Source organism: Hylobates moloch, unplaced genomic scaffold (genome assembly GCF_009828535.3).
Source record: "Hylobates moloch isolate HMO894 unplaced genomic scaffold, HMol_V3 SCAFFOLD_1, whole genome shotgun sequence".
Classification (NCBI taxonomy): domain Eukaryota; kingdom Metazoa; phylum Chordata; class Mammalia; order Primates; family Hylobatidae; genus Hylobates; species Hylobates moloch.
In genome coordinates, this window is record NW_026652276.1 from 62,393,964 (window position 1) to 62,407,707 (window position 13,744).

The 13,744-nt window shown below is 33.8% G+C and overlaps 1 protein-coding gene across 4 annotated transcripts in view; it reads left to right on the top strand.

Moving 5' to 3' along the window:
• CWC22 (CWC22 spliceosome associated protein homolog) overlaps nucleotides 1-13,744 on the top strand; it is a 63,665-nt gene that overhangs the window by 26,679 nt on the left and 23,242 nt on the right. For all 4 annotated transcript variants that reach the window (XM_058440594.1, XM_032755251.2, XM_058440590.1 and 1 more), the window contains exons 6-11: nucleotides 2,342-2,470; nucleotides 6,906-7,074; nucleotides 7,459-7,512; nucleotides 9,894-10,029; nucleotides 10,125-10,331; nucleotides 10,417-10,479. In XM_058440594.1, coding sequence (XP_058296577.1) covers nucleotides 2,342-2,470; nucleotides 6,906-7,074; nucleotides 7,459-7,512; nucleotides 9,894-10,029; nucleotides 10,125-10,331; nucleotides 10,417-10,479 — 758 coding nt within the window. The remainder of the gene's footprint in view (nucleotides 1-2,341; nucleotides 2,471-6,905; nucleotides 7,075-7,458; nucleotides 7,513-9,893; nucleotides 10,030-10,124; nucleotides 10,332-10,416; nucleotides 10,480-13,744) is intronic.

Sequence of the window (13,744 nt, forward strand, 5' to 3'; positions counted from 1 at the left end):
ACCTCAGCCTCCCAAAGTTCGAGACCAGCCTGGCCAATATAGTGAAACCCTGTCTCTACTAAAAATACAAAAATTAGCCTGGCGTGGTGGTGGGCACCTGTAGTCCCAGCTACTTGGGAGGCTGAGGCAGGAGAATGGCGTGAGCCGAGGAGGCGGAGCTTGCAGTGAGCCTAGATCGCACCACTGCACTCCAGCCTGGGCAACAGAGAGAGACACTGCCTCAAAAAAAAAAAAAAAAAAAAGAAATGTCATTTATCTAAAAGAAGCTATGAAGATTAAAATAAATTAAAACCGAATTTAAGAGCCAGAAAGGGGTATTTGATGACATTAAATTCAAAACTAGTAAGTTTTTCTTTATGTTTCATATTTTAGCACTTGGCAGTGATATTTGAAGTGTTAGGTTGAAAAGGAATTTGGAGATGGCGTCTGTGGTTAATAGGACCTTCATTATCATGTAAGCAAGCATTTTGCTCATGCACAAGGCAGTAGTGGCAGCATTACTGAAAAGTATTCATTTTCTCCAGTCCAGTCCAAAGCAATCCTGATTGTAAAAGACTAGAAACTTTGTCAGTCCAAGTCTTGCTTCCTTTTAAAGAAAGCAGACAGGAGAGTCAGCAATACATACAATTTAAAGCAGATTCCTTTAAGATAATTTTATATACAGTTAAAGTCTGTTCATAGGCTGTAAAGGGTACAAGGAGAAGTAGACATCTGTAAGAGAAGGCCATAGTCTTTGCTTTCAGTAGATACGTGAATTGTGGGCTTCCTAATTAGGGTGTATAATTGTAGTTGATGTAGCCATTTGATTAGTTCAATAAGATAGGTTGCGATTGTATATGAGCAACATCTTATTAATCAGGCCACTTGTTAAGCCATGCATCTTGTTTCTAGAGATAGTGGGATACCAAAAGGTTGGAGTTATGAAACAGTGGAATAGTCCACCTTGGGTACAGGTGGTAAGGGGGTACATAATTTATAGAGAATTTAGAAACAAAATAAAATTAACTGCAAAATGAGTCTGTTTTTTATCTTCACCATGCTAGCAATACTAAACAATGTCAGCGATATAATACTTGTTCCCACTAGGAACTGCTCTCACCAACCTTCCTTGTTGTGCCACTCCAGAACAGGGATTCTTAACCTACAAGCCCCTCAAGAGGTCCATGAATAGAATTCAAGCAATCAGTCCATAAATGTGTTTGGGAAAAAAATTGAATCTTTATTTTTACTCTTCTCTAAAGTTTAGCTTTTTTTTTTTTTCTTTTGAGAATGTAGGCAATAGATCAGAGTACTGACAGTCTGTTACAGATATTTCATGATACGGATTATGGCCATACTACTCAGAAATTTAAGTAGTTATTAAGCATACTGCCAGTTCTTGTTGTTTAATGTGTTATGAAGCACATAGAATATTATATCAAACTTTTGTTCTTTGCATGTTTCAAAAACTGAATTTTAGTATGATCAGTATCCTTTGTAATCCTATTCATTGTATATATCATTCCAAAAAGTCTACTGGTTTCACCAGACTTCCAGAGAGAGACGTGTATGGAAGAAAAAAGGTTAAGACTTCCTGCAGCTGAAATCAGATTCCACAGAAAAGCAGTTACAAAACCCATAGAATTGTAGAGCATTCAAAGATCTTAGACATTGTCCAGTTCAACCTAAAGAAACTCAGTGAGGCCAAGAAATTTCCCCAAAATCTAGGGTAAAAACCAGTACAGCTATCTAACATTCAACTGGTATAGCTGTAGGACTACTACATCAGCATAGAGATTGTCTTTAAAATACTCTGAACAATATTTCAGCCTCATGATTTCATGTGAATCCCTTTTCCTGTAGTTACCATTTCTTTGTGGCTTAAAACATTTAATTTTGTTGTCTCTGTCATCTTTTTATGAGAAGGGACATACAAATTTTTTTTTGTGGCTTATATTTGGGTATTTCATGTTACCATTTAAATTTTTGAATTGCATTTATTTTAAAGGTTTCCATTAAAGACAAGTTTAAATCATGCATTATATGTAAAATAAGCATGTATTGAATTTGACTAATAAATGTACTAGGCATAAGAACAAAACGTTATCTTTATATATCCTTACATAATCTTATTGTATTATTAAAGGAAAATGGTGTGTACTTAAGCATATGTACAGAAAATCAAATATGGTTCAGGATATAATCTATCCTGATAGGCATCATATATTTTACTGTACTTGGGGGTCGTTTCATGAAAATAATGTTAAAAATTAAGGAACACTATGTAGTTTTTATGTTCTTATAGCTTCTTCTTGTAATTATTGAAAAAGTTTTAATCTTCATTAAAATCACTTCTTTTTAGCTTAGCATACCAGAGGATGAGTTGGGAGGCCCTAAAGAAGTCAATTAATGGTCTTATCAACAAAGTCAACATTTCCAACATAAGTATTATTATTCAAGAGCTTCTTCAAGAAAATATAGTTAGAGGAAGGTAAGTATCAGCTATTTTATTTGTGGTATTTCTAAGTAATTTTTTCAAAGGAATATAATATCTACATGAACAATAATCATTGATTTATTGTGCTACTTCATTTCAAAGGTCATTGACAATATTTATTTAAAATGCAGTACTTATAAAAATATAGACTGCCAAGAAATAACTTGTGCCTTGCTGTTAGAGGTTGTATGGAATTTTTGCTTTTTGAGAAGCTTTGATTTCACATAATGGTTTTTGCAGACATTCACTTAATGCCTCCAATAATTTAAACTCATGAGGAATAGTGAATATTAAAATATAATACCTCAAACTAATTTAATTTTTTATTTCTTTTTTAAATTGACAAGTAAAAATTGTATATATATTTGTGGTATACATCGTGATGTTTTCATATATGTGTACTTTGTAGAATGGCTAAATCAAGCTGTTTAACATGTATTCACATACCTGTCATTTTTTGTGGTGAGAACACTTAAAATCTACTCTATTTTCAGCTTTCCAGTATATCATATATGGTTATTAACTATAGTCAAAATATTGTAGAATGGTTCTCTGGAACTTACTCCTCCTGTGTAACTGAAATTTTGTGTCCATTGACCAACATCTAAATTCCCCCAACCCCCAGCCTCTGGTAACCATCATTTTATACTCTGATTGTATGAGTTCAGTTTTCTTTTAGACTCTGCATATTAGCGAGGTCATGCATTATTTGTCTTTCTGTGCCTGGCTTATTTCACTTAGCATAATGTTTTCCAAGTTCATCTGTGTTTTCGCAAATGACAGAATTTCTTTTATGGTTGAATAGTATTCCATTATACATGTATACATTTTATTTATCCATTTATTCACAACAGACACTTTTGTTGTTTCCATATTTTGACCATTGTGAATAATGCTGCAATAAATGTGGGAGTGCAGATACCTCTTCAACATACTGATTTCATTTTCTTTGTATATATACCCAATAGTGGGATTGCTGGATCAAAGGGTAGTTATAATCAAAAAAATTTTTTTTGTAATGGTTTATTTTAGAGATGGGGGTCTTGCTTTATTGCCAGGCTGGAGTACAGTGCATGGTCATAGTTCACTGCCTCCCTTGAATTCCTGAGCTCAAGGAATTCTCTCACCTCAGCATCCTAAGTAGCTGGGACCGCAAGCACTCATCACCAAGCTGGGCTAATTTTTTAATATTTGTAGAGAATGAGGTCTTGCCGTCTTGCGCAGGCTCGTCTCGTACTCTTGAGCTCAAGCAGTCCTCCCCACTTGGCTTCCCAAAGTGTTGGTATGACAGGCGTGAGCCACCGCACCTGGCTAGTAATTCTGTTTTTAATATTTTAAGGAAGCTCTATACTATTTTCATAATGACTGTACTAATTTATATTTCTACCAACAGTGTACAAGCGTTCTCTTTTCTCCATGTCCTTGGCAACACTTGTTATTTTTCATCTTTTTTATTACAGCCATTGTAACAGTTGTGAGGAGATGTAACAGTTGTGAGGAGATGTCTCATTGTGGTTTTAATTTGCATTGCTTTGATAATTGGTGATGTTGAGCATTATATATATAATATATATTTATATGTAAATATACATATATTTATATATATAGCCTATATTTGTACATCTTTTGAAAAATGTCTGTTCTTGTCATTTGTTCATTTTTTAGATTGGGTTATTTGTTTTCTTACTATTGAGTTGAATGCCTAATGTATTTTGGATATTAACCCCTTATCAGGTATATGGTTTGCAAATGTTTTCTCCCATTCCGTAGGTTGTCTCTTCACTCTGTTGATATTTTCCTGTGCTGTGCAGAAGCATTCTAGTTTTATGTAATCCCATTTGTCTCTTTTTGCTTTTGTTGCCTGTGCTTTAGGGGTCATATCCAAAAAATCATTAACCATACCAATGTCTCGGAGCTTTTCCTTTGTGTTTTTCTTTTAGAAACTTATAGTAGTTTCACAGTTTCAGGTCTAATGTTTAAGTCTTTAATCTGTTTTGCATTGATGTTTGTATATGGTGTGGGACTAAGGGACCTATTTTCATTCTTCTGCATCTGGGTATTCAGTTTTCTTGGCACCATTTATTGAAGACACTGTCTTTTCCCTATTGTGTCTTCTTAGCATCTTTGTCGAAAATCAGTTGACTGCAAATGTCTGGATTTATCTCTGGTTTCTTTGTTCTCTGTAGCTCTATGTGTCTGTTTTTATACTATTGTCATGCTGTTTTGATTACTATAACTTTGTAGGAGATTCCAGGTCAGGAAGTGTGATGCCTCCAGCTTTGTTCTTTTTGTTCAAGATTGCTGTGGCTATTTGGAGTTTTTTGTGGTTCCGTGAGTTTTAGGATTGTTTTTTCTATTTCTGTGAAAAACATAACTGGAATTTTGATAGGGATTGAGTCCAGTCTGTATGTTGCTTTGGGTACTATGGACATTTTAATATGTTATTTCAGTCCATGGACATGGGATGTCATGCATGTTCTTCCATTTTTTCATGAGCAATTTGTAGTTTTTAGTGTACAGATCTTCCATCTCCATGGTTAGATTTATTCCTAAGTTTGTTTTTTTTTTCATAGCCATTGTAAATGGGATGTTTTCTTGATTTCTTTTTCAGAAAGATAGTTCATTGTAAGCATATGGAAGCACTACTGATTTTTGTATCTTGAGTTTGTGTCTGCAGCTTTACTAAATTAGTTTATTAGTTGTAACAATTTTTTGGTTAAGTCTTTAGGGTTTTCTATATTAAGATCCTGTTTACAGCAAACAGACTTCTCTATTTTTGATTTGGGTGCCTTTTATTTCTTTCTCTTGCCTAATGGCTCTGGCTAGGACTTCTAGTACTATGTTGAATAGAATCGGAAAGAATAGGCACCCTTTTCTTATTCCTGATCCTAGAGGAAAAGCTTTCAGCTTGTCACTGTTGAGTATATTAGCTATGGGTTCGTCGTATGTGGCCTTTATTCCAATTTAATTTCTAGTGAGAGTGAAGTGGGAATGTGAGAGAAATGGGAAAGATGAGCAATAAATTTTAGAAAAGCAGAAGGGAATCACCATATTCTATAATATGTGGCTTTAAGCAATTGGTGATATTTAAAAGGGTCAGAAAATAGAAGTACTCCATGTTCTATTTATTATTTTAAAATCTGAGGGCTATTTTCTCATGTCATTTTACATGACTATGATTCATCTTTTAAAAAATATGGAATGTAGTGGCCAGGCACGGTCGTTCAATGCCTGTAATCCTAGCATTTTGGGAGCCTGAGGCAAGAGGATCACTTGAGTCCAGGAGTTGCCTGGGCAACGTTGTGAAAACCTGTCTCTTCGAAAAATACAAAAATTAGCTGGGCATGGTGGCACACAGTAGTCCCAGCTCCTCTGGAGGCTGAGGTGGGAAGATTGCTTGAGCCCAGGAGGCAGAGCTTCCAGTGAGCCAAGATCGCGCCACTGCACTCCTGCCTGGGTGACAGAGTGAGACCCTGTCTCTCCCCAACCTCTCCAAAAAAGGTGGGGGTATAAAGTAGGTGCAGCAAGTTGTAGAGGCACAGAAAGTTGATCAAGAGACAGCCATTATCCTCAAAAGTGGGATGAGATCTCTCCAATTTACTTAGAAAAAAAGTAGACTTAGAAGAGTTATGGATTGCTAAAGATTTTATAATTTATAAGCTGCATCCTTTTTCCCATTTTCTACTCTAGTGATTCAGTTGTCATATCTAAAACTACCATTAAGACTTTTTTTCCTGACTTTTGGCAATCCAATAATTACTTGTCATTACATTGCTAAAAATAACTAGTTTGCCCAATTTGCCTTTCCCCTTCCTCATCAAATGCATATAGAAACATGACCATTTTCAAAATGAGTTACAAGTAGGTACCTTTTAATTTCTTCTTACTGTTTTAGCATTAATCTTGCATTGCTTTTAATTTCATGTCTTTATTTCTCACGGGAGTATTCCAAATCTTCATTTTATTCTACTAAAATTAGACTTAAAGATTTAAACGCAAATTTGTCTTTAATCACAAAATTAGTTTTATAAAAATGACAGATCTGTAGTAGAAACTTTATGTTGTCTAACTTTTGTACTTTTGAAGCAGGTCTGCTTTTGTTTACTTTTTTGAAAATGTTAAATTATAGGAACCTTAAGAACCTCAAATTCACGATCAGATATAACAGACTGGGAAAAGAGGAATTATATGTAGAGAGAAAAATTTGGGGGATAAATTGCAGTAAAATCTTCATTCTATTTTACAAAATCACAAATTTACATTTTGTTTTCTGAAAAACAATATTTATTAGTAAGACAAACTCCATTTAGTTCTGATTTAGATTTTGTGATTACTTATAGAGAAATCTTACTGAATTTTAATAGTTTTTGTTTCATTTAATTAATTTGGTGATTATTGTTGACTCCTTTTTAAATTCTGTTTTATACAGAGGACTGCTGTCCAGGTCTGTTTTGCAAGCACAGAGTGCTTCTCCAATCTTCACCCATGTTTATGCAGCATTAGTGGCAATTATCAACTCAAAATTTCCACAAATTGGAGAATTAATCCTCAAGAGGTTAATTCTTAATTTTCGAAAAGGCTATCGGAGAAATGACAAGGTATATATGAATGGCTTGAAAGTAGAATGATACATAGGAACAGACTAATAAACTAGTATCAACAAAAGTAAGCAAGGTTGATTTTGACACAGATACATAACATAATGCTTTTTAAAAACTGTCTTTCATGAGAACTTCTTTGTTCTGTTAAATATCCCTGGCCACTATTGATGAGCCACAAAAACGATGGCTGTAACTGTAGAACTATAACTAACCAGAAGGAATACTCTTTTCATGTGTTTTATCTTGTAACTTTCTTATAATGTAAAAATTATACTTGTGTGGTACGTGTTTTAAATAGATGATGTTAGTAGGCCATAGATTATGTAAATAAATGAAAATTGGGTTTAGTTTATGGATTAACTTTCCACCTTTATTTTTCAGCAACTCTGCCTGACTGCTTCAAAATTTGTGGCGCATCTTATTAACCAAAATGTGGTAAGTAATTAACTTCAATACTTGGTCCCATTCAGTGGCATTAGACCAGAGGGTTGATGCCACTTCACTGATACCTCTCTATTTTTGCTTTGCTTTATAGTCCTTGGGAGAAATATGTTGGATGATATTTTCATTTTAAAACTATAATAAATGTATTTAATATTCTTTTTTTTTTTTTTTCTTTTTTTGAGATGGAGTCTCGCTCTGTTGCCCAGGCTGGAGTGCAGTGGCACGATCTCAGCTCACTGCAAGCTCTGCCTCCTGGGTTCACACCATTCTCCTGCCTCAGCCTCCCGAGTAGCTGGGACTACGGGCGCCCGCCACCAAGCCCGGCTAGTTTTTTTGGAATTTTTAGTAGAGACAGGGTTTCACCATGTTAGCCAGGATGGTCTCGATCTCCTGAACTCATGATCCACCCGCCTCGGCCTCCCAAAGTGTGGGGATTACAGGCGTGAGCCATCGTGCCTGGCCGTATTTAATATTCTTTTTTTTTTTATTTTTTTTTTATTTTTTAATTATACTTTAGGTTTTAGGGTACATGTGCACAATGTGCAGGTTTGTTACATATCCATGTGCCATGTTGATTTCCTGCACCCATTAGCTCGTCATTTAGCATTAGGTATATCTCCTAATGCTGTCCCCGCCCCCCCCCACCCCCCACCCCACAACAGTACCCGGAACGTATTTAATATTCTTTAACATAACGCTTTGATGCTAATCAAAACACTTTTAGATATTTATGAAGTTAATCTGACTTAATACTATACATGGTTACTTGACTGTAAACCATTCCTTTGAAGAACCATTCCCTTCATTTTTATAAAACAATAAAATTGGTATCTCCTCCACTTCATTCCCTGCTGTTCATGAGAATCTAATAAATATCTGATATTCTACAAAAACCTCTATTTGTTGCAACCACATAGGTATAGTCATATATTTTTAGAATCACTTGATAGAATAGAGTTGATCAATTTTAATCTGTTTCAAATGCAAGTAATTTTATCATGCTATTATTCAGTTTGTGGTTATATTTTATATTATTTTATATTTACATATTTTATATATAAAAATATTTTATATTTTATTTGATGATTTTGATTTAGCTTTTGTTTAACCATGAAAGTGGTAAAATTGTTCTTGCTCATACTCAAAAGTTTCCTTCAGATATATAGTATCATTTCCAATTAGTATCATGTATAACAGGAAGAATTTTAAAGTCATGCTTAGTCTTATTTCACTGATATTAAATATTTTGATTCTTATTTACATGAAAATTCTTTCACTCTTAGAAATCTTTTAGATTTTGACCTAATTAGTCATCATATTATTACAGTGATAACTTGCTACTTAAGACCATGAAAACTTAATTTCACATCTGTAACCACAGAGATATATTTCCATTTTTAAATGTGTATTACACTTAGACTAGAGATTTTTGGCGTAGCAATAAAACACTCGATATGATAAATTTTTTGCGTCTTCCCAACCGTGGTACAGGGCAGTATTTTCTTGTCACTGATGTAAGACTGTTTGACACCCCTCCTCCCCTAGTAAAAAGAAGTAGTGGGTGTCTTTGATGTTGTGCACAATTGGAAGAGGATATCTCCTGAGTTGAGATTTAGACTTCTTTCCTCACCATCTCAAATCACTTTCTGACTTTAGAAAGGCATATATGTATGGTGTTTTAAACATTCTTTGTAGTTCATTTTCTTCTCATAGCAAAGCTTCTCCGTAGAATTTTATTCCCACTCTTCCTGGCATTGTTTATAAATGTCAGTTTTTTAACGTGACCGGTAGAAATAGTTTGATTTAATTTTTTTAAAAAAAGATAGAATATTCAAAACTGTTGTGTTCCAGAAGTTATTAAGATATTTTGTGATAAAATTAGTATTCATGTAACTTAAGGACTATTTGTGTCTAATAGAGTTGCTGATAGAATGAATTGGGAAATGTATATAAAGAATTGTGATCATGGAGAAGGGTATTATAAATCATATTACTATTTCTCAGGTAGTAATTATGAAAATAATTATCTTATTAGAAAGTAGTATATGATTTTAACATATTTTATCTATGACACTCTCCATACATAATGGCTAAGAATATTTCTTCTGAAGATAATTCAGATAGTTGTATTCAGCATAGAAAATTAAGATTTTTGGAACAGTCATCTGAAAATTCTTAGTAGCTAGATAATAAAAGTGACAGAAAAATTGTATCCCATATTTGGAGTATTTCCATGTGCTTTATAAAACTTTGCCCATCATATATGCAATATAATTATTGTGAACAGATTTACTAATTTTTAGAAATTATAAAAATATTTTAATGTATGTAAAAGCATTTTCGTTCTTCCTTGTATATGTATTCTATTTAAGGCACATGAAGTTTTATGCTTAGAGATGCTCACTTTGCTCCTGGAAAGACCAACAGATGATAGTGTTGAAGTAGCTATTGGTTTTCTTAAGGAATGTGGCCTCAAATTAACACAAGTGTCACCAAGAGGAATCAATGGTAAGTGTACATTCATAGTTTGATGTTAAGTTTTTGTTTGAGTATTATGATATTTATTGCTTATTTTACTGTCTTTTCTTTCTGTTAACCTTTAGCTATATTTGAACGCCTTCGAAACATTCTGCATGAGTCTGAAATTGACAAAAGAGTTCAATATATGATTGAAGTGATGTTTGCTGTACGGAAAGATGGATTTAAGGACCACCCCATTATCCTAGAAGGTCTTGATTTGGTGGAAGAAGATGATCAGTTCACCCATATGCTCCCTCTGGAGGATGACTATAATCCAGAAGATGTTCTTAGTAAGTCTGGGGCATGTTAGGTGGAAAGAGGTGTACCAACAAATGTAAATATAGAAAATAAACATTAACTTTTAAATTTTTTTAGATGTTTTCAAGATGGATCCTAATTTTATGGAGAATGAAGAGAAGTACAAAGCTATTAAGAAAGGTATGTAAAATTTTATAAAATAATTTTGGATAAGTAGAAGCAATTTAAGTAGTTATATAATACTGATAGGAAATATTTAGAGATCACTGATCCCCACCTAATGAAATCTCTGCTCTTACAAAGTTATTCTCTTAGCTGTTTCCTCAGGCATTTTTTTTTCCTGGTACTTGCCCATGGTTTTTTACTTCATTCTGAATTACTTACCCCATTATTCCTTTCCTCTTTCCCTCTAAACTGTGCTATCCTTATGTCTCACCCATCTTAAGAAATGTTCATAGATTAGTAGTGGCCTTTATTTAGCTTCTCTACCATTTACAGTCTGTGCCACCAACTTTAATATTTAATTAAGTGGTATACTTTATTGTAAAGTGCTATACTTTATTGTTTCTTGAGGTCAGGTTGATATCCTTCTGGTAAGATGAATCACAGTATTGGTGCCTCTCTGATAAAATAAATTGATCATTTTCATTTGTACATCATTGGTATATTGTAAGCACTAACTTTGGACAGGTTTTGATATGTAATTTGTCTTTGACTTATTAGCTGAGTGACCTGTAGCAAGTTACTTGTTTGATGGAAGACTAAATGTTACCTTTCTGTGGAAGGATATATAAAATACAGTGTTGTGTATTATCACAGACAATGATAGCTATTATTACTGTTACTATTTTCACATTTGTATTATTTTCCTCCTAAAGCTAACACTCAGGCCTACTTAGATAATAATTTTATGGGCCTATTTCTCTTGAGTTGTAATTTTACTAGAGAAGTATTTATTGCTGTGGAAGCAATAAATATTTACCTTTGTATTAAACCCCAAAAGTTTGTATTAAAAGCTCTCTGATTATAATAGAAATGCAAAGAGTTGGTTAGCTTTGCAAAATCTTTTATCAGGCTAACAGAGCACCATTGGGCAAAATATAATTTTAGTTTTTGTCATTTATTTGCTTTTAATATGAAGACCAGCCTTATGTAATCTCATATACAGAGAAAGCAGAAACCTAGAACTCTGTCTCTGTCTGCATTCCATTGTTCAGTAGTGCTTAGAAGTAGAAGGTTGAAAGGAAAAGGAAAAGTGGGAGAAATCTTCCATTCCTATGCATTATCCTAAAAATCTGTCATAATAATAATAATGGGTTTCTCTTCTTAGATGCTGATTTCCTAGGAGCTTTTCACTATAATATGCCAGATTCTTTTTTTCTGTTATAATTTCATTTCCAAACAGAGAACTCCATAGATACATTTTGCCTTCTTATGAACCTCTTTTCCTGCAGTCTCACTGAAAGATGCCAAATGTTTTTGTGAAATTCTTATATACACCTGATTTGATTTCTTTCTTTTTTAAACTTGAGAATTCTCTATCTGTTTCTTTAGCGTCTAGGCAGTTGGCCAATGCATGGAAAGTAGTACTTTCTTTTATTGTAGCAGTTCTCAAATTCTTTGGTCTCAGGATCCCTTTACATTCTTGAAAATTATTGACAACTCCAAAGAGCTTCTTTTTATGTGGGTTATATCTATTGCTATTTACTATATTAAAGGTTAAAACAGTATAAAAGAGTATTTATTAAATTATTTCAAAATGATAGCAAACCTAGTATATGTTAACATAAATTACGTATTTTTATGAAAATCGTTATTTTACAGGCTGGGCATGCGGTGGCCCACGCCTGTAATTCCAGCACTTTGGGAGGCTGAGGTGGGCGGATCACAAGGTCAGGAGTTTGAGACTAGTCTGACCAACATGGTGAAACCCTGTCTCTACTAAAAATATAAAAATTAGCCGGGTGTGGTGGTGCATGCCTATAATTCCAACTAGTCAGGAGGCTGAGGCAGGAGAATCGCTTGAAACCGGGAGGTGGAGGTTGCGGTGAGCCAAGATCGCACCACTGCACTCCAGCCTGGGTGACAGAGTGAGACTCTGTCTCAAAAAAAAAAAAAAGAAAAAGAAAATTGTTATTTTACAAAACAAATTTAGTGAGAATGATGTTTTATATATTTTGTATTATATATATTTTTTATAAAATTTTATTTATAAAGTTTACTGTCTGGCCTAATGGGAAGCAGCCGGACTCTCATATCTGTTTCTACATTCAATCTATTGCAGTAGGTTGTTTTAATTGAAGTACATGAAGAAAATCTAGCTCCAGATAGATATGTAGTTAGAAAAAGGGAGCAATATTTTAACAGCCTTTTCAGATAAATGCCAATATTTAAGAACTAGTAGTTTTAAGATTAATTGCAGTGTGAATTCTGAAACAATATCAATTAACTTTGATAGTGTTGCATTAGAATCCATTTGTCTGTCACTTTAAATAAATCTTTTACTCATGCATGATTTTGTAATGTTGCACTAGTCATTTAGAAAATACTAATTCACTGAGTTACGCACATTTTTTAAATGTTAATATTATCAAAACCAAATTAACATGTTGGTATAATATCTAGATAGCACATTTAATAATATTACCACTGCTCTCGTCCAAAAAAATCTAAGTATTGGGGAGCTCTCAAGCTCACAGAGACGGATATAGGTTTTTCAAAATTCTTGAAAACCCTAATGTTATCATTGTCGCAGATATTGTTAGTTGTTTTCCCCAAAGTGACAGTCTCAGTTTGTTTACATTTGAGAAATTGTTGGCCAAATATCTAACAACTATAGTTAGTTGGCCATTTTTTTCAAGTAAAAATGAAAAAAAATAGCTAATTCATCTTGCAAAGCAAGCAGTCACACAGCTGGTTTTCCTTGACATAACTGTCACCATTGTAGATCTGTCTTTAACAGAAGGGCTATGTATATAAACTTTATATTTCATTACTCAGATTAGGATAAAGTCTTATATTCAGGGCTGAGATTTAATAAAATTCATCAAGGACATTCTCAGATGAAACTGGCTTTCTACTTCAAGAGGGTGACAGTAAAGAATACATTGATTACTAGTGAAGTTTGATGCCTTGATTAGTGCTTGGGTTACAGAAGTTTTAACCCCCATTGCTTTTGGATCATCATCACAGATGTCAGCACAGTGAAAGGGCAGATACTGTGTTGGTATTATTATGACAATAGTTTTGACCTGCAGACCACTTGACAGGTCTCAGTAGTCCCCCATGGACTCCTAGACCATGCTTTGAAACCACTACTTTATTCAGTTAATGAAATCCAATTGTCCTTGCCTAAGTGATTCTAATAAGTACAGTCTAAAGTGGAGAGATGAGAAGAGGATGATGTAAATGATTAGACAATTCATTTGACCTTCATTGTTTTGTA